The sequence below is a fragment of the Martes martes genome, assembly GCF_963455335.1.
Source record: "Martes martes genome assembly, chromosome: 17".
Taxonomy (NCBI): Eukaryota; Metazoa; Chordata; class Mammalia; order Carnivora; family Mustelidae; genus Martes; species Martes martes.
The window spans coordinates 441,725-468,807 of record NC_137905.1 but is presented as its reverse complement, the minus strand read 5'-3'; the positions used below and the strand labels follow the sequence as shown (position 1 = coordinate 468,807).

Sequence of the window (27,083 nt, the reverse complement as noted above, 5' to 3'; positions counted from 1 at the left end):
GCTGGGTTGTGCCCGTGCTCACTCAACTTGGACCATCCAGCCTGAAGGCTGGAGTTACCGTTCCCATTCTTCAGATGACGAAACGGGCACACAGAAGTGGAGGATCTTGCCCTAAGTCACACGGCTGGTGAGGGCAGAGCAGAAACTCGAACCCACTCCAGTCTGGTATGGATTCTGTATGCTGTGCACAGGCGATGCCAATTGCAAGGAGAGTGTGAGAGAGAGGAGGGGTCCCAGACGGAGCCACAGATGTGCACACAGACGTGCACACAGACGTGCACATGCGCAGGTACGCGTATGTACACATATGCCCGTCTCCCCTTCGTGTTCACTGAGGGTGCGAAGGTGGGAGGAAACCTGGAGAGGGGTCAGCAGAAGCCAGGTGAGGAGGACGGCAGCAGAGGGCAGGGGTCTATGAGGAGAAAACACCACACATCCCAAGAGACCAGAGAATTCCCTTCCCTGAGGAGTCCGTGTCAAATCCTTGATTTCGCTCCCTGGCCCCGAAATGGATTCTTCCGTGCTCTGACTAGATTCACTCCTGACTTACTCCTTTCCAGGGGCTGAATCTTCCTGTGGAGACATGGACCAAAAATAGGAGTCATCTCACCCTCCTGGAGCCTTCTGCTTTCAGTGATAAGAGGGGAATGAGGTGCATGATGTGGACTTCAGATGCGTATGAACATAAAATTTATTAGAACAGGAGGGCAAAAAACCATGGAGGGGATTGGTGTTGACATCTCCAGAGCACTTAAGGAACCTTCCCCCGTTTGTATACTTCATCTGTTGTCCCGAAACTAGAGAATTTCTTTAATCAGTTATACGTGCTCTCATTATAGTCTTAGGGTGTAAGGGCTCAGTAGGCTTCCTCTGAACCTCCCTCAGAGCTGGGGTATGGAGTGTGTGGTGGCTACATTTTTCCTCTGGTTGTGGAGATGCAATTTATTGGTAAAGCCTCTGTGTGTGTCCTCTGGTGTGTAATGAGATTTGACCTCTGCGTAAAGCCTCGCCCACACTCCCTGCAAACGTAGGGCTTCTCCCCTGTGTGTGTCCTCTGGTGTCTGATGAGATCTGACCTCTGCGTAAAGCCTCGCCCACACTCCCTGCAAACGTAGGGCTTCTCCCCTGTGTGTGTCCTCTGGTGTGTGATGAGATTTGACCTCCATGTAAAGCCTCGCCCACACTCCCTGCAAACGTAGGGCTTCTCCCCTGTGTGTGTCCTCTGGTGTGTGATGAGATTTGACCTCCATGTAAAGCCTCGCCCACACTCCCTGCAAACGTAGGGCTTCTCCCCTGTGTGTGTCCTCTGGTGTGTGATGAGATTTGACCTCCGTGTAAAGCCTCGCCCACACTCCCTGCAAACGTAGGGCTTCTCCCCTGTGTGTGTCCTCTGGTGTCTGATGAGATCTGACCTCTGCGTAAAGCCTCGCCCACACTCCCTGCAAACGTAGGGCTTCTCCCCTGTGTGTGTCCTCTGGTGTGTGATGAGATTTGACCTCCATGTAAAGCCTCGCCCACACTCCCTGCAAACGTAGGGCTTCTCCCCTGTGTGTGTCCTCTGGTGTGTGATGAGATTTGACCTCCGTGTAAAGCCTCGCCCACACTCCCTGCAAACGTAGGGCTTCTCTCCTGTGTGTGTCCTCTGGTGTGTAACAAGGACTGACCTACGAATGAACTCTCTCCTCAGCTCCTTGCCAACAGAGGGCTTCTCTTCTTTGTGTGTTCTCTGGTGTCTGCTGAGATGTGACCTATCATCGAAGCCTTGCCCACTGCCTCTATATTTGACTCTTATAATTCTTGACAGTCCTACCCCCATGAATAATTTTCCTGTCTCCTCTGGATTCAGTTTCTGGCCTGTGCTGGGCTCTTCCTCCACCATTCCCTCACAGCCTGTTTGTCCTTTGCATGGGGTGGGAAAGGCTCTTGAATTTCTCCTCTGCCTTACACTTTCAAGCAAAGGTTTGAAACCTTCTTTGACCTCTTGACCTTTAGCTTTGTCATTCCAGCTCTGTGGATCAGAATGTTGCTGCTGCTGGTGATTTTGTTCGCCTGGGCAGGGATCCTCCGGCTGGAAATGTTTTCTTGCAGATATTCGTGGGAGGATCTGAGAAGGGTGATTGCGTTCCAAATGTTGGCTGAGGAATTTCTGACTGGAGAAGGCCAGAGTGCAAGAAGGGCAGGGATGTATCTCTGGCTTTGGTTCTGCTGAAAAAGGAAATTTTTGGTCAGGGAGATGTTGACGCAACTGGCTGTGTTGTATGCTTTGTCTCCTGGTAAGGCCACCCTGGTACTCATTTTTATTGTATTGACAGTGCAAACTCTGTCTCCTGCCAAGGGTTCCTTCACTCTTCCATTCTGTTTTTACTCACTACATCCTCCTCAGAAATCCTAAAGCCCATACTGAGGGGCTTTTCTACGTATCACCCGGACTAGGTATCTTCAAGTAGCATCAGAGGCAAGCTTCCCTCCTTATATAGATGAACAGTGACCTTTCCCCACATACAAGCACCTTCTAAGCTGTATGAGTCTGTGACAGCGTTTGCAGTGATTTCATTTCCTTGAGAGGCAGCAACTCTCTGGGTGACTTCAATGGAATGTGTGAGTAAACACGAACCCGAGTCTCCCCATTTAAAAAGACATTTTTTAGGGCGCCTGGGTGGCTCAGTGGGTTAAAGCCTCTGCCTTCGGCTCGGGTCATGATCCCAGGGTCCTGGGATCGAGTCCCGCATCGGGCTCTCTGCTCAGCAGGGAGCCTGCTTCCTCCTCTCTCTCTGTCTGCCCCTCTGCCTACTTGTAATCTCTGCCTGTCAAAAAAAAAAAAAAAAAATTAAAAAAAAATTAAAAAAAAAAAAAGACATTTTTTACTGAGGACCAGTATGCATCTGGATCTCTACTAGAAAGTGGGATATAGATTGGATGAGACACTTGCACAGGTCTCATGGCCTAAAGGGCTCTGGCTCCTGCTGCCCCAACTACGTTATAAATTGCTTCTTTTTTAGTTTTCCACAAATCATAATAGAAAAATATACCCTTCATAGTGTATTTATTTCCTTCAGTCTTAGCCCATTTCAAATACAATAGGAAGTCCTGTTTCAAAATATTTTCCCAACCCATTACGGGGATATATATCACCCCCAACGCCATCCATCTTCTGCCAGTCCGCCATCTTCTCTCACTTAGAGATGATGTAATCTTGGAGGGGATTCCCCACTGCAATCTTTCTCCAAAATTAACCATAGGATCATCTTAAAACAGAACATACCACTTGCCAGTTGGAAACTGCACAATTGTTTCATCTCAGTCAGGAAAACCCCCAGTGTGTCAGCGTGGACCATAGACTCTAGGAAGTCTGTGGATCTCTGACCTCCATTCTTGACCTCTGTGCTTTCTCTATCCGGGTGGGGGTGGTTCTCAGCCACACACCACACACACCCACCTCTCTTGTGCCCCGGGGCAGCCATCCAGGTAGACCCCCTTTGGCTGGAATCCTTTGCTCACAGGTGTTTGCACACCTCAATTGGTACCTCCTGGGAGAGCCCTTTCCTATCCAAGCTCTGTTGCACTCACCCTTCCCTCACATTGGTCCCCAGACACTTTCTGAGGACTAGCTTGATTTTCAAAGCACTAATTGTTGTGTGCTGTTATGCACACGCATACCTATGTGCACGTGTTTCCCTCGTTCATTCAGTCATCAGCTGCTGATGAGCAGTGACTCTGAAAACCTTGTTCAGTCCTGGAAGCCTGTCTGGCACAGAGTAGGGACTCCCATGACAGCTACCTGAATTATGGGTGAGTGCACACCAACAGACAGATATCATTTAGAAATATGGAGCCAAAAAAAAAAAAAAAAAGAAAGAAATATGGAGCAAATTAAGAAGAAAGAGCTAAAAGGGCAGAAGAAACTGCCTTGGTAAGAGAGCTGGTAGGTGCTTGAAAACTTGTTTTTTGCCTCTACAATTTTTTATCAGTATATTCTATTATATATTTTGTGTATGAAGTATTTAAGAAATCAGAACAGAAATTAAAAATGAAAAAAATGTTCCTAAGAGTCTCATGCCTGTGAATTCTGAATTATTTCTGAAGCATCGGAATTGCAACTGCATTGACTTTAGACAGGGTTTACGCTTCTTAAGAGTTGGACTTCGGAAACCGCCAAGGAGAGATCTTCCTTCTCCTTCCGTTTTGGAGAGCAGTGGTGCCCACCTTTCCCTGCCGCGAGCTCGCTCTTCCACTTGCTTCCCCACTTGATGCCCAGCTCCTGGCCGTACTCGTCCCCGTACCAGACCAGCAGTTCGCAGCCTGGCCTGATGACCCGGCAGGTTCGGTAGAAGATCTGCCTGCGATACTGAAAGGCCACCAGGTTCTGCTCCTCATCATCCCTGGCACAGTTCACGTACCTGGGAAAGAGGACCAGAGGAGGTAAGTTCCCACCACCTGAAGGCCTCCATGCTGTTATGCCGCCCACGCCCCCACTGCTCCTCAGGGAATGCCCTGCTCATACTCAAGCCTCCATCAAAACAGCATATGAATTCCCATCTCTAAGTTCTGCTCACTGCCCTCAGTCTGCCTAGAAGGCTCTCCCCTTTGCCTGCTTAACCATTTTTCAAATCCCAACTCCAGACTCACCGTCACTTTGATTGGTCACAAAGCCCAGTGACATCTAGTTTCTCTAAACTCTAAATTAATTCTGTTTTATAGCATGGTGTTTGGTCATGGACTCTTCTTCTAGACCACTACACATCATTCCATACTCAGCCCAAATCTATCTTCCTTTGAGAGGCCTTTCTCCAATCTCCCCACACCGTGTCTGAAGCATGCATCCCCCAAGTTCCCACAGAACCTTGGAGCTCTCTCTGTCTTGCACAACAACAAAGAAAAACAATATTTTATTCACATGTGAATGCTAACATGTGAGCCCCTCAAGGAAAGGGGCTGGATCATGAAGTGCAGAGGCCTGTGGCCATTCTGCAGCCCATTTTTACACAGGCTTCAGAACCAGTTCTACTAGAACTGAGGCTAGGAAGAACTGCTGCCCTCATGCATTAAAGGTCCCTTGTTCTAGGTTATCCCTACACTCAGTGCCCTTGAAAAATAGGGAGATTATAGTTAAATATTCCTAAAGTCAATTCTCTACTGTCTATCTGCAATATGTCTTCCATAGGACATGGGTTGCATAATATGTGTAAGTAATGAACTCCACTGTGGAACACAGTAAGTGCTTATGAATGTTGAGGTGATAAGTGAAAGTGTGAATCCAGTGTTCCTCATGAATCTGGGCTCCTCAAGGTTTTTTCCGGGGTTCAAATTTTATCTAGCATATTTTGAGGACATATACTATGTTCTTAGCTCCTTTTAACTGAAACTGTTACTCGAAGTGAAAGAGCATTATAAGGAGAAAAATGCGGAACAGAGGATTGAGGGAGACCATTGAGGGGGCATGACAAGAAGGAAAGGAGTGTGGGTTTGTGAGGGTGAATGTTTTCTCCGGAAGCCAGAACCCTGTTGGCCTTACCTCATCCAGTTGGCCCAAGAGTTATCCTTTCCATCCACGTACTCATAGCAGTTTCTTCCTTTGGTGATCTGAGTTTGAGAAAGGGAAATTAAAGACCTTTTTTTTTTTTTTTTTTTGGTGGGGAGGTAATAGAGGGATTATTTTACTCTCCTGCAGTCTGTGCTCTTCCAGCCTGCATGGGATCAGTCCCCAGTGTGACCACATGATGTGCTCCTTAGTCATCATCTACACATCTGGGTCACTTTGTCAATTCAGGGCAGGGGTCTCACAAGGGAGGAGCCTGTTTGTGTCTGTATGGTTATGCCTCCTCTTACCCTCTGATCTTTAAGTAGGAGCTCCAGGTTCATGCAAAGTCCACTCAGTACACAGAACTAGCCATGTTATAACCCCCATCCACGTAGAAGGTGACGTCCTCCCAATCCACAGGAGGGTTGTGGGAAGCCAGAGGGTGGGGGAAGAGGTGATGGTTCTCACCAACCAGGAGTATCCACTGTTGGCTGCCTCTTCATCTTCTGTGATCTGGCCCTCATAGGGGCCAAAGTGTAGCCCCAATGGCAGATCGGATGCCTCGTTCCACACTCCAAGCCCAGCCTGAGGGATGCCTGATGGTCTGATTCTCAGCCCAGGGGGCAGAGTGAGGACTGAGCGGTTGGGTTGCCCCTTATCCACTGCACTGTCCTTTACAAATGTAGGGGGCCCGTGAACAGCACAGCTGTCAATGAAGAAGTTCTGACACTTCTCACAATCTGGAGGCGAGAGCAACAGGGATTAGGAAAGGATTTTGCATGTTCCTGGACTTGAGCAGTTTCAGAAAGAACCCAACACTCACATCACTTGGCCTCTACCTTGTACTCCCAGTCACTAGAGGGAGGGGATGATTTGGGGACCCGAAGACAAGACCCAGTTACAGTACCAGGAGAGAACAAGTTCCTTTGAGAGTGGGCCAAGATGGCCACTTACAGAGGTAGTCATCATCCTGGGGCTCGCTGACCTCCTGGTACACAAGACTCTTTCTTTCTCGTAGACTATACATCTTTACTTCAACATCCTTTCTCCTGAGTTCTGAGTTGGAAAAGAATATGTGAGTGAGGTTGGTGGGGTCTGGAGTGTTAGTCCCTGTTTTGTAAGAAAACATAACATCTCCGATAAATTATTACCTGTCCTTCTATATACTCTGTTCTCTGCCGTCCCCAAACTATTCAGAGTGTAAGATTCCATACTGACTAGAGATGGCTAATTCAATTTTACTTTTTTCGCCATTATCAGGTTAATCTTTGTAATCTTTCCTCCTAGAAAATGGTTCATTCACATATTTCTTCATTCAGAAAATAATTGTTGAGGGCACATTACATGTCAGGCATTGAACAAGGGCCTGGGCATTCAACACCAAGAAAGTATGGTCTTTATTATCACCGAGGGATTTATTGGACAACTTGCGTGGGTCAATTATTTTATGTTAAATTAATGCTTTCAAACAACATATAAACTATACATCTTTATCTTCATTCCACAGATTAGCATTCAGGAGCTCAGAGAATTTATAAGATTTGTCCAAGGCGTCAGTGCTAACTACAGGTCTCAGGTAAGTCTAGCTTAAACCCAGGCCTAGGCAAAGTCTGTCCCACATACCTACATTGTATTCATCAACCTTTCTGGAGAACTTAGAGGGACTAAAAGTCCCCATATTATTTTTTCTTACCCAGTTTTCGTAGAGAATGATGTCCAGAGGTACTTGCTTCTCCGGGAAGGGACACTGGTTTCTGGCCCTGCTCTGAGCCACTTGTGTTCAGCAACTTTGCTGTTTCTGATAATTCCTTCAAACTAGATTCGTCACTTAATGGCGCCCTGGGTATTCCCTTCAATGTGAGAGTCACATATTAAAAGACAACATGCATTTCTTTAGTCCTTTAAGGCTTATGGTGTGTTTTCACATGCATTACTTTAGTTAGTACTTCAACAACCCTTGGGAATACCTAGAGAGTCTGAATACTAGAGGGAAAAGAAAGGGCATAAGTGGGTATCAAATTCGGGACTAGAACCCATGGCTTAAGGCTCTTTCCCTTTAAATTTCTCAAAATTTTCCATAAAAGTGAGAGTGAGGGAGGGAGATTACTTGGGAAGACTAGTTGAAGAATCACTATCCTCTGTGATAGTGAGATAGAAGGTGATGAGGGCTCATAGAGGAAAAGAGGAGATCTTCTATAAACTAGTGGGTACTTGATGGAGGAGGAAATGGAGGCAAATGGAGGGGACAGCACACAACTGGAAAATGAGGTGACATGAGTAGAGAGACGGGGAAGAAGACAAAGGGTTGGCAGAAATGTATCTAAACACTAAAAAAAAAAAAAAAAAAAAAGGATGCTAAAGTTGCCATTTGCCATATCCAGGAAAGACTATTTGTAATTAGATTAGCTGGTTCCTGTCAATTTTGTTTGAATAAGGTTGGAGCACCAGCTAGCTCTCTTCAGTTTCCTGATCCATAAATTGGTATACATACTAATTCTTAATGTTATAGAAAACAGAAAATATTATAATGATCATCAAATTGTTTGGTGAGGTATTTAATATAGTCGGAATAAGAGGTTACAATTTACCCCCTCAGTTGTGCCCATGTTCAAAATCTAAATCACAGATATTATTTTTAGCATTCCTTGAACTTTTTATTTTTTGTTTAATCTGTAAATGCGGAATTACTCATGCAGAAAACATTGAGGGGCCCTCTGGTGCCTTAAGCTGGGCCTGGGACTTCTGAGAAGAAAGAGCGTGCGGTGTGGAGGCAGTCTACACAAATAATTCTGAACAAAATGAGAGTTATCTAATGAGAGCCCAGAGGAAGCAGCTGTGGTTTTCTCCTACAAGTATGAACATTTTAGATCAGTTCCAGATACCTATCTGGAGTTTCTAATGAATATTATGCAACCTATAGGAAATCTTAAAGTCATTTTATTGGTTGTTTCTCAATCAGCAAACCTGAAACTACTCAGGGATGGGAGATACTTCCTCTTACTAGAATGGGAAGCTCTTGGTGGGGGAGGGAGAGCCTATCTTCTGCATCTGGGATCATCCAGTGTATGAATTGCTAGTATATTTGTAAGCTTCTCTTATTTAGAGGGTCTTAGCTCATCTCTCACTTTAGCATAATAGAAAAGAACTGAGGTTGAAATCATCAAATGAATGTTGCAAATTTTACAAAACTCTGAAAGTTTTTTTTTTTTTTTCAATTTATTTGACAGACACGTAGACAGAGAGGCAGGCAGAGAGAGAGAGGAGGAGGAAGGCTCCCCGCTGAGCAGAGAGCCCGATGCGGGGCTCCATCCCAGGACCCTGGGATCATGACCTGAGCCGAAGGCAGAGGCTTTAACCCACTGAGCCACCCAGGTGCCCCCAAAACTCTGAAAGTTTTAATGAGCTTATAAGTGGTTTAGAGAAGGAGCTTGGGATTAGACTGCACTACCACTGGTCCTGTGATCTCAAGTATATAATCAAACATGTCTTTGTCTCAATTTGCTCATCTATAAATGGTGATATTTATAGTACCCAACTCATAGGGTTGTTGTAAGGTTTAAGTAAGTTTATTCATGTGAATGTTTAAAGTCTGAAGTGCAGTGAAAATAAAACAAGTGGTAGCTAATATCATTGCTGTTTTTATTAGCTATTAAAGTGATGAAGATATTGGATATTGTGCTAAAGAGATCAGGAAAGGAAGGCATCAGCTCCTACTCTTACCTGTGTTTAAATCCATGAGAAAGATGTTCTCGTCAACAGGTTTTGGGAAATACTCACCTTCTGGTGTTTACTCTGCTCCATTCTGAATGCCACCCAAGAAGGTCTGACTATAAAGTGATAAGAAATCAGTGTTCTGGTAGGTAAATATTTCCAGACTCTAGAGGCTCTCACTAGAGACACAGAGTTCTTAACTAGGGAGTGGCGAGTATGTGGATTATCAAGGGGTGATTAGAAAATGGTTTCTGAAGTATCATCACAGCCCGTGCTGCTACTGGTGGCATGAACTAACCTACCTAAAATGTAGAAAAAATACACAAAACCTCATTTATGCTTCATCCTATGTTCATGAGTTATCTATTACACATATTAAAACATATGCCATGAACTTCTATGGCAAAAATACTAAAAAAACTGAGAATTGAAAGAAATTACTTCACCACAATAAAAAAGTCTATCTCCCACATCACACTCTACAGTTAAAAACTGAAAGTTTTCCCTCTAAGATCAAGAACAAGGCAAAAAAAAAAAAAAAAAAAAAAAGAACAAGGCAAGGATGTCCACTCTCACTACCTCTATTCAACATAGTACTGGAAGTCCTAGCTAGGGTATTAGGGGGAAAAAAAAAAGGACATGCATTTTGGAAAGAAAGAGGTAAAATTTTGTTTGTTCACAGATGACATGATCTTAAATGTGGAAAATCCTAAAGATTCCACACACACACACACACACACACACAAAACCTGTGAGAACAAATCAATTCAGCAAAGCTTCAGGGTACAAAATTAACACTAAAAAATTTATTGCATTTAGGTTGCCTGTGTGGCTCAGTCAGTTGAGTGCCTGACTCTTGATTTTGGCTCTGGTTGTGATCTTGGAGTTGTGATCAAGCCCTATGTTGGGCTCTGTGCTCAGCACAGAGTCTCCTTAAGAGTCTCTGCCTTTCTTACGCTGAGTGAAATAAGTCAATCAGAGAAAGACAATTTTCATATGATCTCCCTGATATGAGGAGGTTGAGAGGCAAAGTGAGGGGTTTGGGGGGGCAGGGAAGGAAAAAAATGAAACAAGATGGGATCGGGAGGGAGACAAACCGTAAGAGACTCTGAATCTTACAAAACAAACTGAGGCTTGGGGGGAGGGGGTAGGGATAGGGTGGCTGGGTTATGGACATTGGGGAAGGTATGTGCTATGGTGAGTGCTGCGAAGTGTGTAAACCTGGCGATTCACAGACCTGTACCCCTGGGGCTAATAATACATTATATGTTAATAAAAAATAAAAAATTAAAAAAAAAAAGAGTCTCTGCCATTCCATCTCCATCTGCCACTACCCCCAACGTGTATGCACGCTCTCTCACTCTCAAATAAACAAACAAACAGAATCTTAAAGAAAATTAGTAGGGGGGGTGGGGAGACGGGGTAACTAGGTGATGGGTATTAAGGACGGCAAGTGAGGGGCGCCTGGGTGGCTCAGTGGGTTAAAGCCTCTGCCTTCAGCTCAGGTCATGATCCCAGGGTTCTGGGATCCAGCCCCGCATCGGGCTCTCTGCTCAGCGGGGAGCCTGCTTCCCCCCTCTCTCTCTGCCTGCCTCTCTGCCTACTTGTGATCTCTGTCAAATAAATAAATAAAAATCTTAAAAAAAAAAAAAAGGAGGGCAAGTGATGTGATGAGCATTGGGTATTATACACAACTAATGAATCACTGAACACTACATCAAAAACTAATGATGTACTATATTATGGCTAATTGAACTTAATAAAAAAGTTATCTGCATTTGTATGTACTAACAATGAATAATCCAAAAAGGAAATTAAGAAAACAGTCTTATTTATAATAACACCAAAAGGAATGAAATAATTAGGAGCAAACTTAACCAAGGAGGTGTAACATTTGTACACTGAAAACTACAAAACATTACTGAAAGAATTTAAAGAAGACACAAATAAATGGAAACACACCCCATGTTCATGGATTAGGGGTCTTAATATCATTAAGATGTCTACACTACAAAGCAATATACAGATTCAATGCAATTCTTATCAAAACCCCAATGGTACTTTTTGCAAAAATAGAAAAAGTCATCCTAAAGTTAATATGAAATTTCAGAGGACCCCAAATAGCCAAAACAATCTTGAGAAAGAAGAACAAAGCTGGAGAACTCACACTTTCTGATTTCAAAACATATTACACGGCTACAAAACAGTTTATTATTGGCGGGCGCCTGGGTGGCTCAGTGGGTTAAGCCTCTGCCTTCAGCTCAGGTCATGATCTCAGGGTCCTGGGATCGAGTCCCACATCGGGCTCTCTGCTCTACAGGGATCCTGCTTTGTCCTCTCTCTCTCTCTCTCTGCCTACTTGTGATCTTTATCAAATAAATAAATAAAATCTTTAAAACAAAACAAAACAAAAAAAACAAAAAACAGTATATTATTGGCATAATGACAGACATATAATCTATGGAACAGAATAGAAAGCCCATATAGTTTAATAATCTTTGTAAAGGATGCCAAGACTATAGAATGGGGAAAGGACAATCTTTTCAACAAATGATGCATGCAAAAGAATAAAGATGCCTTAAAAAAGGAAAGCAAAGCTGGAGGCAACACAATTCTGCACTTCAAGTCCTATTACAAAGCTCTAGTAATTAAAACAGTATGGTACTGGCATAAACATAGACACACAGATCAATGGAACAGAAAAGAAAACCCAAAAGTGAATCCACAACTATATGATCGATTGATCTTCAACAAAGCCAGAAAGAATATCCAATGAGAAAATGATAAAGCTCTTCAACAAATGGTGTTGGGAAAACTGGACGGCAACATGCAAGAGAATGAAACTGGACAACTTCCTTACACCGAACACAAAATGGATTAAAGACCTAAATGCAAGACCTAATACCATAAGAATCCTGGAGGAGAGCACAGGCAGTAACCTCTTTGCCATTGGTCACAGATACTTCTTTCTAGATATGTCTCTTGAGTCAAGGGAAACAAGCAGAAATAAACTACTGGGACTACATTGAAATGAAAACCTTCTGCACAGTGAAGGAAGCAACCAAGAAAATTAAAAGGCTGCCTACAGAATGGGAGAAGGTATTTGTAAATGACATAACTTTTTTTTTTTAAGATTTTATTTATTTATTTGACAGACAGAGACCACAATTAGGCAGAGAGGCAGGCAGAGAGAGGGGGAAGCAGGCTCCCCACTGAGCAGAGAGCCAGATGCGGGGCTCGATCCCAGGACCCTGGGAACATGACCCGAGCCAAAGGCAGAGGCCTTAACCCACTGAGCCACCCAGGTGCCCCACAAATGACATATCTGATAAAGGGCTACTATCCAAAATATATAAAGAATTTATAAAACTCAACACCTCCAAAATGAATGATCCAATTAAAAAATGGGCAGAAGACATGAACAGACGTTTTTTCAAAAAAGACATACAGATGGCCAACAGACATGAAAAGATGCTCACCGTCACTGATCATCAGGGAAATACAAATAAAAGCTACAAAAGATGTCATCTCACACCTGTCACAGTGACTAAAATCAACAACACAGGGTGAGGATGTGGAGAAAGGGGAACCCTCTTGCACTGTTGGTGAGAATGCAAACTAGTGCAGCTACTTCAGAAAACAGAATGGAGTTTCCTTGAAAAGTTAAAAATAGAACTACCCTATGATCTAGCAATTGCACTACTAGATATTATGCAAAGAATAAAAAAGTACTGATTCAAAGGGATACATGCACCCCAGTGTTTATACCATCAATATCTATAATAGCCAAACTACGGAAACAGTCCAAGTGTCCAAGTGACAAATGGATAAAGAAGATGTGATATATATCGCTTCTCGGCCTTTTGGCTAAGATCAAGTGTAGAAGATGTGATATATATACTTATACATATATACATATAAATATATCTATATCTCTGTATAATATATATGAATATTAGCTATAAAAAAGAATGAAATCTTGCCATTTGCAACAACATGGATGGAACAAGAGTATTATACTATGTGACGTAAGTCGTTCAGAGAAGGATAATTACCACATGATTTCACTGATGTGTGGAATTTAAGAAACAAAACAAATGAGCAAAGGGGAAAAAAAGAGGCAAACCAAGAAACAAATTCCAAACTATAGAGGAGAACACACTGATGGTTACCAGGGGGGCGGTGGGTGAGGGGATGAGTTAAATAGGTTTTGGGGATTAAGGAGTTCACTTATTATGATAAGCACAGGTTGCATGGAAGTGTTAATTACTATATTACATACCTGAAACTAATATAACAACACTGTATGTTAACTAACTGGAATTAAAATGAAAACTTAAAAAAAATGAAGATGGACCTTTCCAGAATTATCTCAAACCCTCATCCAGAATTAAGACTCTGGATGATAAGAAAAAGAATCTGGCTCATTTTGGGGTAACAAGATTATGTGTGTGATTAAATAAACACAAACAATAATGTATCTTTACATATGTTCATCATATTCTCTTCTAAGACATTTAATCCAATAACTGTGATAGGAATCACGGAGATTAGTTCTTTGGTGGACTTACAGTCTAATTAAGGTTTCTTTAACTGCCCTTTCATTAGGTAATAATGTTTAGGAAAAACAGCCTTTTTAAAAAAAATGATGAATTTTAAATATATAAAAAGGTGTGGAGAATCCTATGTAAAACCTATATATCCACCACCATTCAGCCTTATCTCAACATTCTGCCACAACTGTGTATCTTTTTTTAAAATTTTTATCTTTATAACTTTTAATTTCTATTTTAAAATTCAAAAACAAAAATAAAAACAAATAGAAAAATAGGGCACCTGGGTGGCTCAATTGGTTAAGTGTTTGCCTTCAGCTCAGGTCATGACCCCAGGGTCCTGGCATTGGTCTGCTTCAGGCTCCCTGCTCCGCGGAGTCTGTTTCTCTCTCTCTGTCTGCTCCTCCCCCAACCTGGGCTCTCATGCACGTGCTCTCGCTCTCTCTCTCTCTCAAATAAATGGAATCTTTAAAAAAAGAGATAACTAGCCAAGACACAGCAAAACCACTTGCCGCCCTTTCCATTTTCTCTTACAACTATTCTGAATTTGGCATTTCTTTTGTTTTTATACGTTTACCAACTATTATATACTATTAGTGTATTTACAAATGATATAATTATTGTCCACATTTAAAAACTTTATATGAGTACCCTCTTACTATATGATATGCTGTTTTACGTCTTGGGTTTATGTTTTTTTTTTTTTTAAAGATTTTATTTATTTATCTGACAGGGAGAGAGATCACAAGTAGGCAGAGAAGTAGGCAGGGTTGGGGGGAGGAGCAGGCTCCCTGCTGAGCAGAGAGCCCGATGCGGGGCTTGATGCGGGGCTCGATCCCAGGACCCTGAGATCATGACCTGAGCCGAAGGCAGAGGCTTAACCCGCTGAGCCACCCAGGCACCCCTTGGGTTTATGTTTTTAAGGAAAGAGTTTCCTTTGTTGACTCCTGAGATGCAGCTGAGCCCTGAACCTTGGGTTTCAGGAGGAAACCCGACATCTCCCTGGCCCCCTCACCTTGCTGCCTTGGCGTCCATTCTTCGTCCGAATCCTCAGTGTCATCTACTTGCGGTTTGATGGCCTGCCTGCGGTGACACATGAAAGCCGGTCGAGGGGCTCTGAGACCTGGAAAGAAGCAGACTTCTGGTCCTCAAAGGGAAGAACTAGAAGGAGGAACCAAGCACAGTGGCAGAGGACAGTACCACCCAGTCAGGGCGACTCAACTGGTGGAGTTGAGAGCAGGGCAGGGGCTGGTGGAGTTGAGAGCAGGGCAAGGGGCTGGTGGAGTTGAGAGCAGGGCAAGGGGTGAGTTCTGCATCGCCAGCACGAGCCCTGCACTGATAGGGAAGAACACAATTTTGCTCCAGATTTGTCCTCACACGGAAGGGAGCTAGGAGCGGACGGAGCCACTCCAGAGGCCAACTACGGCGGGGCGGCAGGCCTGGCTCATGTTTCCCAGGCTCATCAGCACCCAGCACTTCCGGTTACCTATAGTTATCAGGGCTTCGTAGTTCCTTTTCACATTCCTGTATCGGATTTTCTCCCAGTCTCCCATCTCTGTCCACTCTTCCTTGGAGAAGTACATGGAAATGTCTTTGAAAGCATCTTTGGCCTAGGGAAAGGGGAGATTCCATCAGTGGCTTACTAATCCCAGTCGGGACTTCGAGCTGGGCCTCCCCCCACCTAACTGTGCATTCCCCGATTCCTGATTCCTCCGAGTGCTCCTGTGAAGCGGGGTGAAGAGCTTCTCTCCCTCCTGATGGTGTCCTGATTAACCGAACAAGCGCAGAGCCTTTCCCTAGCTGTCTCCTGACAAAGAGCCATTGCTGATGGTTCTGTCCTATGTCCCCTCCCCCATCCTGTAAAGGAGCAAGCGCCTCCACCCTGCGTCCATTCACAGAGAGGCTCCCCCGCCGGTGGAGGCCAGGAGTCTGTGGTGCTCCAGGGAGCGGCTCCTTGTCACCACCCCCTCCTCGACCTTCCTACAGACCGTGCTTGGAGCCCAGCTTCTCCCACACCTCTCACCGTGGGCTTCCACCCTGTTCTCCCCAAGTCTCTCTCAGGGGTCTCCTCTGGGGGCCTGTTGAGGCTCCTGGTGCTGGGACCTCCGGGCAGGCCCTGCTCGGACTCTGAGGCCTGCAGTGGCCGCATGAGTCTCTCTGCCCCAAGGCCAAAGCGCCTGTGGAAGAAGAAGGTGCTGAGAGTGGGTGACAGCCCAGACCACTGCCCAGAGCCGCGTCTGTCTCCCCCATTTGGGCGGGGGGTCCAGAACAAGAACATGTGGGGGCCCCAGAGAGGATGAGAAGATGCAGGGGAGGTCTGGGGTCTTGGTGGCAGGGAGGAGTCTCTCCCGGCCTTGACAGACATGCTAAGGAGAGCTGGGTTTTGTTTCTTTCATTCCCTGCAGCTCGGCGTCTGAGGGAGGGAGGCTGGAGGGATGAGGCTGGAGGGATGAGGCTGGAGGGATGAGGCTGCCGGCGGCGGCGTTTGCTGGGAGTCCTGAGGTGCAAGGCCAGAAGAGCACCGAGGAGGCCTGGGGGTCCCTGAAGGCTGGGGCTGCTGACAGACGCCCACAGCTCTGCTCCAGGGAGAGGAGGAGAGTACTTCCCAAAGGAGGGTTTCTCGGGATGTCCCACTGGGGATTCTGGAAAAATGTGGTGTGAGCAGTCTGGCTCTCCAAGGGACAGAGAGAGCTCGGGGTGAGGGGATTTGGTCTCACTCGGGGGGAGGGGTTGGGGTCTCTCATGTCAAGGGTATCTGGGGCGTCCGGCAGAGGACATCTGGGGTTCCTCAGGCTGACGGTGTTGGCAGTCTCTGAGGACAAGATTTGGGGTCTTTCAGGCTGGAGAGATTGAGAACGCTCGGGCTGAGAGGATTTGGGATCTTGGAGACTGAAGAGATTAGAGGTCTCGCGTTCTAAGATCCGTAGTCTCTCGTGAACCGGCTTTAGGTTTTCTGACGTGGAGGTTCCTTGGGGTCTGCTGAGCCGGAGAGATTTACGAGCTTGCAGGCGGAGGGGCCTCAGGGTCTCCGAGGCTGGGGGGATGTGCTCTCTGTGGGCGGTACATTTCGGGTGTCTCGAGCTGAGGGTTTTGGGGGTGCCTCAGGCTGAGGGTGATTTGTGTTACTCAGGGGGATTTGGGCCTCTAAGTATTAGGGATTTAGTGTTTCTCTGGGTGAAGGATTTGAGGTTTCTGCAGCCGAGGTGCTTGGGGGTTGGGGGGTCTCCCGCCGAGCTGTGAGGACCCCCCAAGGCAGAGGAATTGGGTTCCCTTGAGGCGGCGAGATCTGGTGTCCCCCTGCGGCTGAGGGGAGCTGGAGCCAGCCAGGGTGAGGGGTCCCAGGGTCTCCCGGGTGGGGTTTGAAGGTTTCAGAGTCAGGGTTTAGAAGGGTTTCACAGGGCACTGCAGGGGCGTCCGTTTTCCCGTCAGTCTCCCTGGAGGCCCTCACCGCCCACCCCGGTCTGGCGCCCTCCAGAGGCCCCCGCGCGCTTCCAGCCTGGTGAGAAGTGAGACGCGCTGGTCGGCGCGATACCGGCTTGTACTGCCGTGTCAGGCAGAAGCCACCAATCAGCGCCGCAAGCAAAGTAGTCCTTCCAATCGGCGGGCAGGAAGGGCCTAAGGGGGCGGAGCGTAGGGCCAGCTGTGTGTGTCAGTCACCGACAGAACCCCACCCCCGTGGACGGTCCCGCCTCACCCCGCGGGGATTGGCTGCTCGGAGTCCAGTACGTGTCTGTCAAGAAACCGCAGCGCGCAGGCGCAGTATGGCAGTTTTCCTTGACTTTTCGGTACCCAGACGCTGGTGAAGGCGGGGCAGGGCAGGAGACGGAGCAGAGTTCCCTGCCTCTCAGGCTGAGCCCAGCGCGTTGAGCTGACCGCGGGTCTTTAGGGTGGACCTGGCACAAAGATTCTTTGCTCGACCAGACTTTCAGGCCCTGGAAGGGTCCCCTAGGCCATCTGTGCCCTTCCTTGTAGAATCCATCTTTAGCAATAGCTAGATGTGACCATTTAGTGTACAATGAATATCGCATTACATTCAGGGGACAACTGTGTAGTTCAGTAATGTGTGATGAAACTAAGTATAGACATCAAATAAGGTCTACACGGCTCAAAGCTTTAAACACGACAAACGGAAGAGTAGGTATATTAGAAAACCACTGAGAGGGGTGCCTGGGTGGCTCAGTGGCTTAAAGCCTCTGCCTTCGGCTCAGGTCATGATCACAGGATCCGGGGATCGAGTCCCGCATCGGGCTCTCTGCTCCGCGGGGAGCCTGCTTCCCTTCCTCTCTCTCCGCCTGCCTCTCTGCCTACTTGTGATCTGTCAAATAAATAAGTAAAATCTTAAAAAAAAAAAAAAAAGGAAACCACTGAGAATTCTTTATCTTTTCTTTCTTTCTTTCTTTCTTTTTTTTTTTTTGAGAGAGAACACGAGGTGGGGGGCGGTGGTGAGGGGCAGAGGGAGGGAGAGAGAGATAGAGAGATAGAGAGATAGAGAGAGAGAATCTCAAGTAGGTTCCATGCCCAGTGAGGAGCCTGGATTGGGACTCGAGGTGGGGCTCCATCCAGGGCTTGATCTCACGACCCTCAGTTCATGACCTGAGCCAAAATCCAAAGACGGATGCTTAACTAACTGAGCACTCAGGTGCTGCCACTCAGAGAAGTCTTAAACTAAAAGTGGAAGTGAGTAAAAAGCGTGTTTAAATTATGTAGGTCTCAAAGTCATCAGACGTAGTGCTGGCTTAGTGGAATGATACAGAGAAGATTAGCATGCTTCCTGTTCGAGGATGACATGCGCATCTGTGAAGTGCTCCGTACTAAAAAAAGAAGAAAAGTCATCAGAAGGAAGGAGACATAAATAAAATCAAGGGAAAAAAACCTTGAAATAATATGCAAGTATTTTGCATAAAAATGAAGCATCAGCTATAAGGACACTCAGTCCACTGAGGTGGGCCAGTTTAAGACTTACCGGTTTTCAGAAAATAAAATGGGAATAATGTTTCTGGCTCTTACTAAATTTTGAACATAAAAACATAACACAGTTTCCCTGAAGTAGGGCTCCAAACCCCAGAATTCTTACCAAGGAAGGACCGCCAGATTCCAGGCAAAGTTTGCCCAGCTCAGCCGTCATGAAGGGAGTGGCCAGTCGGACCTCTAAGGGCCCACAGACCTCTCAGGTTCCCCTGAGAAGAGTGCTGGGTGGGGGCTGGGAGTAGAGGGAGCAGTGAGAGAGCGAGGAGCTTCCGGAAATTGTGAGACCATCTGTGTAGTGGTCGATGTTTGGGTGGGTGCAGAGTTGATGGTCGGTCTTGTGCATGAGAATCTATGTGGTCCCTGCTGTCAGCTTTATGGTTCAAAGAAACGTGAGATTAAAAAAAAAATCCTTCTCTTCAAGTGCTCACTGTTAACCTTAAAAATAAAGCTGCCAGTTATTTTAGCAGCAGAAAGGGCTTTATCCTGGAATAGCAGAGAATTGCAATCCAGGACTAGCAAATGAGGGCAAAGCCATAGGATGGCTCTCAGAACAAAGGAAAGGCCCATCTTTTAGAGAGGAGAAGGGGGTTTGGGAAGCCATTATAGACAAAAAGTTCACTGGAGTAAAGGGAGTTGAAGCACCGTGACTTCTCCTTGGCTGAGCTAGGACTGTCTCTCATTGGCCAGGGTATTGCTAGGAAAACATCCTTCCTCCTGCAGGGTTAGGAGAGAAGTTCACCTATTATAGGTGAAGTAGGGGTACGTTTGCAAGGTGGTCTCTTCCTGTTGGATAAGGTGCAGGGCAGTTAAAGGACCCATTAAATAGCAAAACTGAAACAAAACTTAGACCCCTTCAAAAAAACTCCCCAAACCAAGACTTAGCCACAAATAAGAAAAATTCAAAAGGATAATGACAGAAAGAAAAGAAACAAATGGAAAGGCATAATGCGCTCTCCCACAGAAATACTCAGTGTTATAAACACATCGGGTCTCCATATGTTAATGTATTCCTATAAAAATAACAATTTAATTTGTGGAATTTTCCAAGCAGGTTAAAAAGATGATGTGTAAAAATAAAAGCAAATAGTAAGGAAATGAAAATAATTAAGACTAATGGGTAGGCTAGCCTGTCGGATATGAACATTTCTTATAAACTTAAGTATTAAAAGTGTTCATTTTGGCAAATGAGTATACAGTATATATAATTCAATATGGAATTGAGAAGTAGGCCCTGGGGTGGTTAATTTTATGTGTCTTCCTGGGGGAGCTGTGTGGACGGCGCAGACCCCCAGTCCCAGCCCTGGGTCTGGGGGAGCGCAGAGCTCACTGGGTTCCATCACCAAAGGCTTCTGGGACTTCAGGGTCAGTGCAGGGGCCCAGGAGGTCCGACCTGTGGCCATGGGCAGAAACTCCTCTGGGAGCCCCTCCTCAGCCATGGACAGCCCGAGTCCTCCAGGGTTCTGACAGCCTCTGCTGGTGGCTGTGGGCTGGGTGTCCCGCCTCAAGAAGCCTGGTGAGCCCCAACTGGGGCCTCCCTTTTGAGAGATAGCCTTTGCACAGTCCCTGAGGGGTTGGCAGTCCCCATCAACATGTCTTCCCTCTGTGAGCCCTGGCTTGGAGGTTTCAGGGGGTTCCCGACCTTAAGGGTACATCATCCAGTGACAGCGGCACAGACTGGGATGGGGACGGCCTTTTCTCCTCTCTCCTGCTGTTACAGGGGTGCGGGGGTCTTGTCTCATGGAGTCCAAGAGTGAATCTCGCTGAAAGAAAAGGGTGAAGCAAAGTGGAAGCTTGTTAAGTGGAGATGAGAACGGAAAGGGGGAAAAAGCTCTCCAGAATGAGAGGGGTCCTGAGTGGGTTGCCAGTGAGGGCTTCCGGTGGGAGTCTTTTATGGAGAACTGACCAGGAAGCTTGTGGCCTTGAGACTGTTGTGACAACTTGTTTTGTCCCCCTACCTCTTGTTCCTCTCTGTCTCAGCGTCTCCCCCCGCCAGGAATAGTCTCAGAGCCTAGTCGGGAGACTTAGGGGCCTCCTGTCTCTCGCTGCCTCTGCCTTCACCCCTTCCTTGCTCCCGGAACAGGACCTGTGGGCAGAAGGAGCGGGACTGGGATTGTGAGGAGTGACTGGTTAAAATTTTTAATTAGCAGGGGTGAGGGATAGCGCAAGTCTCTATGGAATCTGGAAGCAAGGCTCTCAGGACCCTGAGGGGCTAGCCGGGCCGAAACAACATTACTCCCAGTCTTCAGTCAACATAAGCCTGCAGACACCCAGGCAGTCCTGAGTTCCTTGAGGAAGGTCACACTTTGCATTTGTCAAGTATCCCTCCGTGGGCTGCAAGCTGTAGGGAGATTCAGTTTAACCTGCATTTCTTTTGCTTTTGTGTCCCGCATCACTGCCTCCATGATCACCAGACAACCTCAGCTTGGCTGTCATCTCCATGCTATGCTGTTTCTGGCCTGCGGTTCACTGTTGCCTTCTGCCTGGCCTGGAAGGTCAGTCTTCCAGGGATCCAAGGATGGGGCTGGGAGGTGGCTGGAAATAAGAGAAAAGTGCGTTCAATACAAAAGAACACAGGTGTGCCTTGGCTCAGCTGGTTAAGCATCTGCCTTTGGCTCAGGTCATGACCCCAGGGTTCTGGGATTGAGCCCTACATCAGGCTGCCGACTGAGCAGGGAGCGTGCTTCTCCCTCTCCATCTGCCAAGGGTTCTCTCTCTTAAATACATAAAATCTTTAAAACAAAAGAAAACAAAACACAGGTGCTATGCCTGGGGGGAAACCAAGGTGGAGAGAAGGTGAAACAGCGAAGGGTGAAACGGGGTGTGATTTAGAATGAAAGCCCAGAGTGGTGGTTAAGAACTTGAGCTCAAATCCCAGGTCTGACACACTCTGTAAGGTGTTTGGGCAGGCCGCTTAATCCTTGTGCCTCATTTTCCTCACCTGTAAAGTGGGGAATAATTCCCACCTCTGGGTCATTGTGAGGTTCAGATGAGTTAGGACAGTGGCATATAGTAATATATGTATACTTTTATTAGCTATCTGGTCTTCCCTGTGCCCAACTCTGCCTGACCCACAGTAGCTGCTCTTGGTTTTTGGAATCCATAAATGAGCCGGTGGGTGTGCCAGTGTGGGTGGATCCAGGAGAAGAGTGTGGGGATGTGGACAGTGGGGCACGATGAGGGGCTACTTGAGTCACCGTTCCGCAGGACCTCCACAGACCAACAAGGCTTGTACCAAGGGGGATACCCCAGGGGGCAGGGGCTGCTTCCCCCCAACCCCCCCAAACCCGTGCCTTCCTGCTGGGGGTCCTCCTGGTGGGGCTGAGCCTGTGCACGTACGCGGCTGCCCTGGTGACCCTGGACGCCGTTCTTCCCTCCAGAGAGCTGCCCTCTTTGCCCCTGCGACCCCCATTGTGAATCAGGGCGAAGCACCTCCTCACGTTGGTGCAAAGCAGAGACGCTGGGTGGATGGGCACCGGCATTAGCAACCTGTGCCTTCCTGGCTGCTGCATGAGCTTAACCTCCAGACACTCTCGCAGCCAGAATGAATGAGTGAGTGAGTGAATAGATCAGTCAATCAACAAACAAATACACACACACATACATACATACATACATACTACGTGTATAACCACTATACGTGCTTCTGTTTTTCTGGAGAATTCTGGTAAATTCCGGTCCACCATATACAATGACATATTCATTAAGGAAAGTAAATTTCAAATTATTTGGGAGAAGATACACTGTTGGGGGTTTGAGTAAACAGCCTGTGTCCTGAAAGACTGGGAGAAGGGATGTATTGGTACAGTCTCTATGAAAATAATTTTGAGAATAACCATGAAGATGTAACTTCTACATACTTTCCGACCCAGAAATTCTAATTTTCAAGATTTAACCCATAGTTATACTTCATGGGCAAGAAATGAAGTATGTTAATTTTGTTTTTACCCACAAATTTTACAATAGCAAGAGATTTTATTTTTTATTTTTTTTTAAGATTTTATTTATTTATTTGAAGACAGAGATCACAAGTAGGCAGAGAGGCAGGCAGAGAGAGACGAGGAAGCAGGCTCCCTGCTGAGCAGAGAGCCCAATGCGGGGCTCGATCCCAGGGGCTCAATCCCAGGACCCTGAGATCATGACCTGAGCCGAAGGCAGAGGCTTTAACCCACTGAGCCACCCAGGCGCCCCGAGATTTTATTTTTTAAAGAAAGTGGTCAGGGGTGCCTGGGTGGCTCAGTGGGTTAAAGCCTCTGCCTTCGGCTCAGGTCATGATTCCAGGGTCCTGGGATCGAGCCCCGCGTCGGGCTCTCTGCTCAGCAATGGGCCTGCTTCCTCGTCTCTCTCTGCCTGCCTCTCTGCCTACTTGTGATCTCTGTCTTCAAATAAATAAATAAAATCTTTAAAAAAAACAATGGAAACCTAGTGAAATGGTTCAAGTGACTTTTTAACACAGATTAATGTCTCAGTGGTATTGTTATGAAAGCAAAATAACATGTAGAACAAATTGTATCAAAAATAATAAACCAACCCTAATATATGTATGGTCACATGCCAGAAGGAGACACAGGGCTTGGTAACAGGGACTTCAGTGCCTGTGGCAGGCTCCAGGGAAGCCTTGCTTTACTTCTGTGTCATTTGAAATGTTGTGTTTTATTTTTCTTTCTTCACTTAAAAAAGTTTACAAATATTTACTGTAAATAACTTAAATGCTCACTTAAAGAATGAATGAAAAGCATTAGGCTAAATATCTCTAGACATCCGTATCTCTCTCTCTATCTCCCGCTTACTTTCCTTACTAGAATGCCGAAACCTTGCGCAGCCGCCGCGGGAGGGTCAAAGTGTCCAATCTGCCAAGGCTCCCCCAACAGTACGTTTGCACAACTCAAGATATCACACTGTGTCACTGGGTCAGTGTTCTCCTCCAGAGATACCTGGTGCCGGCACTGTTGTTACCTTTTATGGACTTCTCAGGAATGGTGGAGCTAAAGGAGAGACATTGGCCTTAATGGAAATGCCACCAACAGAAGGCGGGGCCTTCACTCACCATTCGCAAGAACCCTAGATGCGTGTCCTTGGAGAAGTCATTTGGTTCTTTTTTCTTTTTTTTAGAGAGTTTATCTATTTACGAGGTCGGGATTGGGGGAGCAGGGGGAGAGGGGGAAAGAAGCCCAAGCAGCCTCAGCACTGAGTGTGGAGCTTGCTGTGAGGCCTGACGTGGGGCTGGATCTCACGACCCTGAGACCATGACCTGGGCCGAAACCAAGAGTCGGATGCTTTACCGACGGAGCCACCCGGGGGCCCCAAAAGGCACTTAATTTTTCCAAACTTGACCTCACAGATAAGACAAAATCTCTAGTAAACTTGATGATAATAAAGTAGTGTTGAAAACATCTAATTTTGCACAGCTTTATACAGTGCCATATGTTAATTACGTTATAGGTAACACATCCATTCATTGCAATAACCCTGCTGTCACATTCTCAGAAAGCAGGAGTTTTGAAGTCCTTGTTCACGCACGTGCCTCTAAACACTGTTAAATTCTACTACATTGCGGTGAAGTGTTCAGTCAATGAAACACCACTCCGATCAAATTACATGGAGGCAGCATGCACAGAAACATTTTAAAATGTGCATTTAGGGGCACCTGGGTGGCTCAGTAGGTTAAGCCTCTGCCTTCCGCTCAGGTCACGGTCTCAGGGTCCTGGGATCGAGCCCCGCATCGGGCTCTCTGCTCAGCAGGGAGCCTGCTTCCCCCTCTCTCTCTGCCTGCCTCTCTGCTGACTTGTGATCTCTGTCTGTCAAATCAATAAATAAAACCTTTAAAAAATGTGCATTTGGCACTTTTATTTTCATTACATGGTGAACACACACATTTCTCCTTTTTAATAAAATTTTTAATTTCATTTTTTCCCCATCACAACACACACATTTCTTAAAATACCACAGTTCCAAAATCTGTGAGCAAGTGGCACTCCCAGGAACAAATATTACACCTGTCTATTCAATTTCTGTTTTACATGTATTGCATGGTGGTCACAGCACAGTAAAGCAGTATGTTTACTATGGTGAGATGAAGGTAAGGATGAACAGGGTCCGGGTTGTTGTCTAGGGCTAGCGGTTAGGGAGCTAGGGCAGAAAATGTGGGTTGGGTTAAGCCTAACTGGTCCTCTTCCCTCTCCCTCTTCTTCATCTCTGCAGGATGCACAGGACTTACCCAGAGTTGCACATGAAGCAGGGATTGAGCTGGACCACGGGTTTTCTTTTTCTTTTTCTTTTTTTTTTTAAAATTAAATTTTTTATTTATTTTCAGTGTAACAGTATTCATTGTTTTTTCACCACACCCAGTGCTCCATGCAATCTGTGCCCTCCCTAATACCCACCACCTGGTTCCCCCACCCTCCCACCCCGCCCCTTCAAAACCCTCAGGTTGTTTTTCAGAGTCCATAGTCTCTCATGGTTCACCTCCCCTTCCAATTTCCCTCAACTCCCTTCTCCTCTCCATCTACCCTTGTCCTCTATATTATTTGTTATGCTCCACCAATAAGTGAAACCATATGATACTTGACTTTCTCTGTTTGACTTATTTCACTCAGCATCATCTCTTCCAGTCCCGTCCATGTTGCTACAAAAGTTGGGTATTCGTCCTTTCTGATGGAGGCATCATACTCCATAGTGTATATGGACCACATCTTCCTTATCCATTCATCCGTTGAAGGGCATCTTGGTTTTTTCCACAGTTTGGCGACCGTGGCCATTGCTGCTATAAACATTGGGGTACAGATGGCCCTTCTTTTCACTACATCTGTATCTTTGGGGTAAATACCCAGCAGTGCAATTGCAGGGTCATAGGGAAGATCTATTTTTAATTTCCTGAGGAATCTCCACACTGTTCTCCAAAGTGGCTGCACCAGTTTGCATTCCCACCAACAGTGTAAGAGGGTTCCCCTTTCTCCACATCCTCTCCAACACACGTTGTTTCCTGTCTTGCTAATTTTGGCCATTCTCACTGGTGTAAGGTGGTATCTCAATGTGGTTTTGATTTGAATCTCCCTGATGGCTAGTGATGATGAACATTTTTTCATGTGTCTGGTAGCCATTTGTATGTCTTCATTGGAGAAGTATCTGTTCATATCTTCTGCCCATTTTTTAATATGGTTGTCTGTTTTGTGTGTGTTGAGTTTGAGGAGTTCTTTATAGATCCTGGATATCAACCTTTTGTCTGTACTGTCATTTGCAAATATCTTCTCCCATTCCGTGGGTTGCCTCTTTGTTTTGATGACTGTTTCTTTTGCTATGCAGAAGCTTTTGATCTTGATGAAGTCCCAGAAGTTCATCTTTGCCTTTGTTTCCTTTGCCTTTGGAGACATATCTTGAAAGAAGTTGCTGTGGCTGATATCAAAGAGGTTACTCCCTATGTTCTCCTCGAGGATTCTGATGGATTCCTGTCTCACGTTGAGGTCTTTTATCCATTTCGAGTTTATCTTTGTGTACGGTGTAAGAGAATGGTCGAGTTTCATTCTTCTACATATGGCTGTCCAGTTTTCCCAGCACCATTTATTGAAGAGACTGTCTTTTTTCCACTGGATATTTTTTCCTGTTTTGTCAAAGATTATTTGACCATAGAGTTGAGGGTCCATATCTGGGCTCTCTACTCTGTTCCACTTGGACCACGGGTTTTCTACTCCCCTGTCTCCCCATCCTAGGCTATAATGGAAAAAGAATGAAATAAACGTCTAGCTTGGTCACTGCCTGTTTCAGACCTAACTCAACCTCAGTCAAGGGTGTGGAGGGCCTCAGAGTTCATGCAGGTACTCCCTGGGAACAGGACTGCTGGTCCCCCTTTGCCTGGGCAGCTCCAGGTTCCAGCCCAGACCTGACCCACCTCAGTAGATGTGTGTGTGTTTATGCAGGACTGGGTGCAGTGGCCTACCTGCCCCCATGTGGAGCCTTCTTTTGGGCTGGTGGGGCCCTCCTGGCACTGGCTGGATCCTTGGTCCTATCTGAGTGATCAGCAGTAGACAGTTGGGTCTCAGACAGGACAATTCTTAGCTTCCAACCACCTAGACAAGCATCTCTGGTCCTCCAGCTCAGGCCAGCCTGGGTCTTGACAAACTCCAGCCCATTACTGAGTTGACTGTGCTCCTGGTAACTTAACAGGCCCATGGGCAGTGTAGGCAGCCCCTGGGGATGTTTCCATTCCCAATGTCCATGTGGTTGAGACAAGCAACTCCTCCTTCGTGGCCTCCCAGCATTCCAAGAGAGTAATAACCCTCCAGACTTTGAATGTGGCTGGTGGCCACAACAGCCACACAGCACACTGGCCCTGTGGTCCT

At 46.2% G+C, this 27,083-nt stretch overlaps 1 protein-coding gene across 1 annotated transcript in view; it reads right to left on the bottom strand.

Annotated features, from left to right (window-relative positions):
* Window positions 1-535: 535 nt before the first annotated feature.
* The window catches only part of PRDM7 (PR/SET domain 7), a gene marked incomplete at both ends in the record, with an annotated part of 66,227 nt that continues 39,679 nt past the window's right edge, over window positions 536-27,083 (bottom strand). The window contains 10 exons of the mRNA XM_080827773.1: window positions 536-573; window positions 4,204-4,397; window positions 5,513-5,580; window positions 5,987-6,258; window positions 6,473-6,574; window positions 7,212-7,368; window positions 9,296-9,345; window positions 14,798-14,905; window positions 15,269-15,392; window positions 15,806-15,959. Of these exons, the coding sequence (XP_080683899.1) occupies window positions 536-573; window positions 4,204-4,397; window positions 5,513-5,580; window positions 5,987-6,258; window positions 6,473-6,574; window positions 7,212-7,368; window positions 9,296-9,345; window positions 14,798-14,905; window positions 15,269-15,392; window positions 15,806-15,959 (1,267 nt within the window). The remainder of the gene's footprint in view (window positions 574-4,203; window positions 4,398-5,512; window positions 5,581-5,986; window positions 6,259-6,472; window positions 6,575-7,211; window positions 7,369-9,295; window positions 9,346-14,797; window positions 14,906-15,268; window positions 15,393-15,805; window positions 15,960-27,083) is intronic.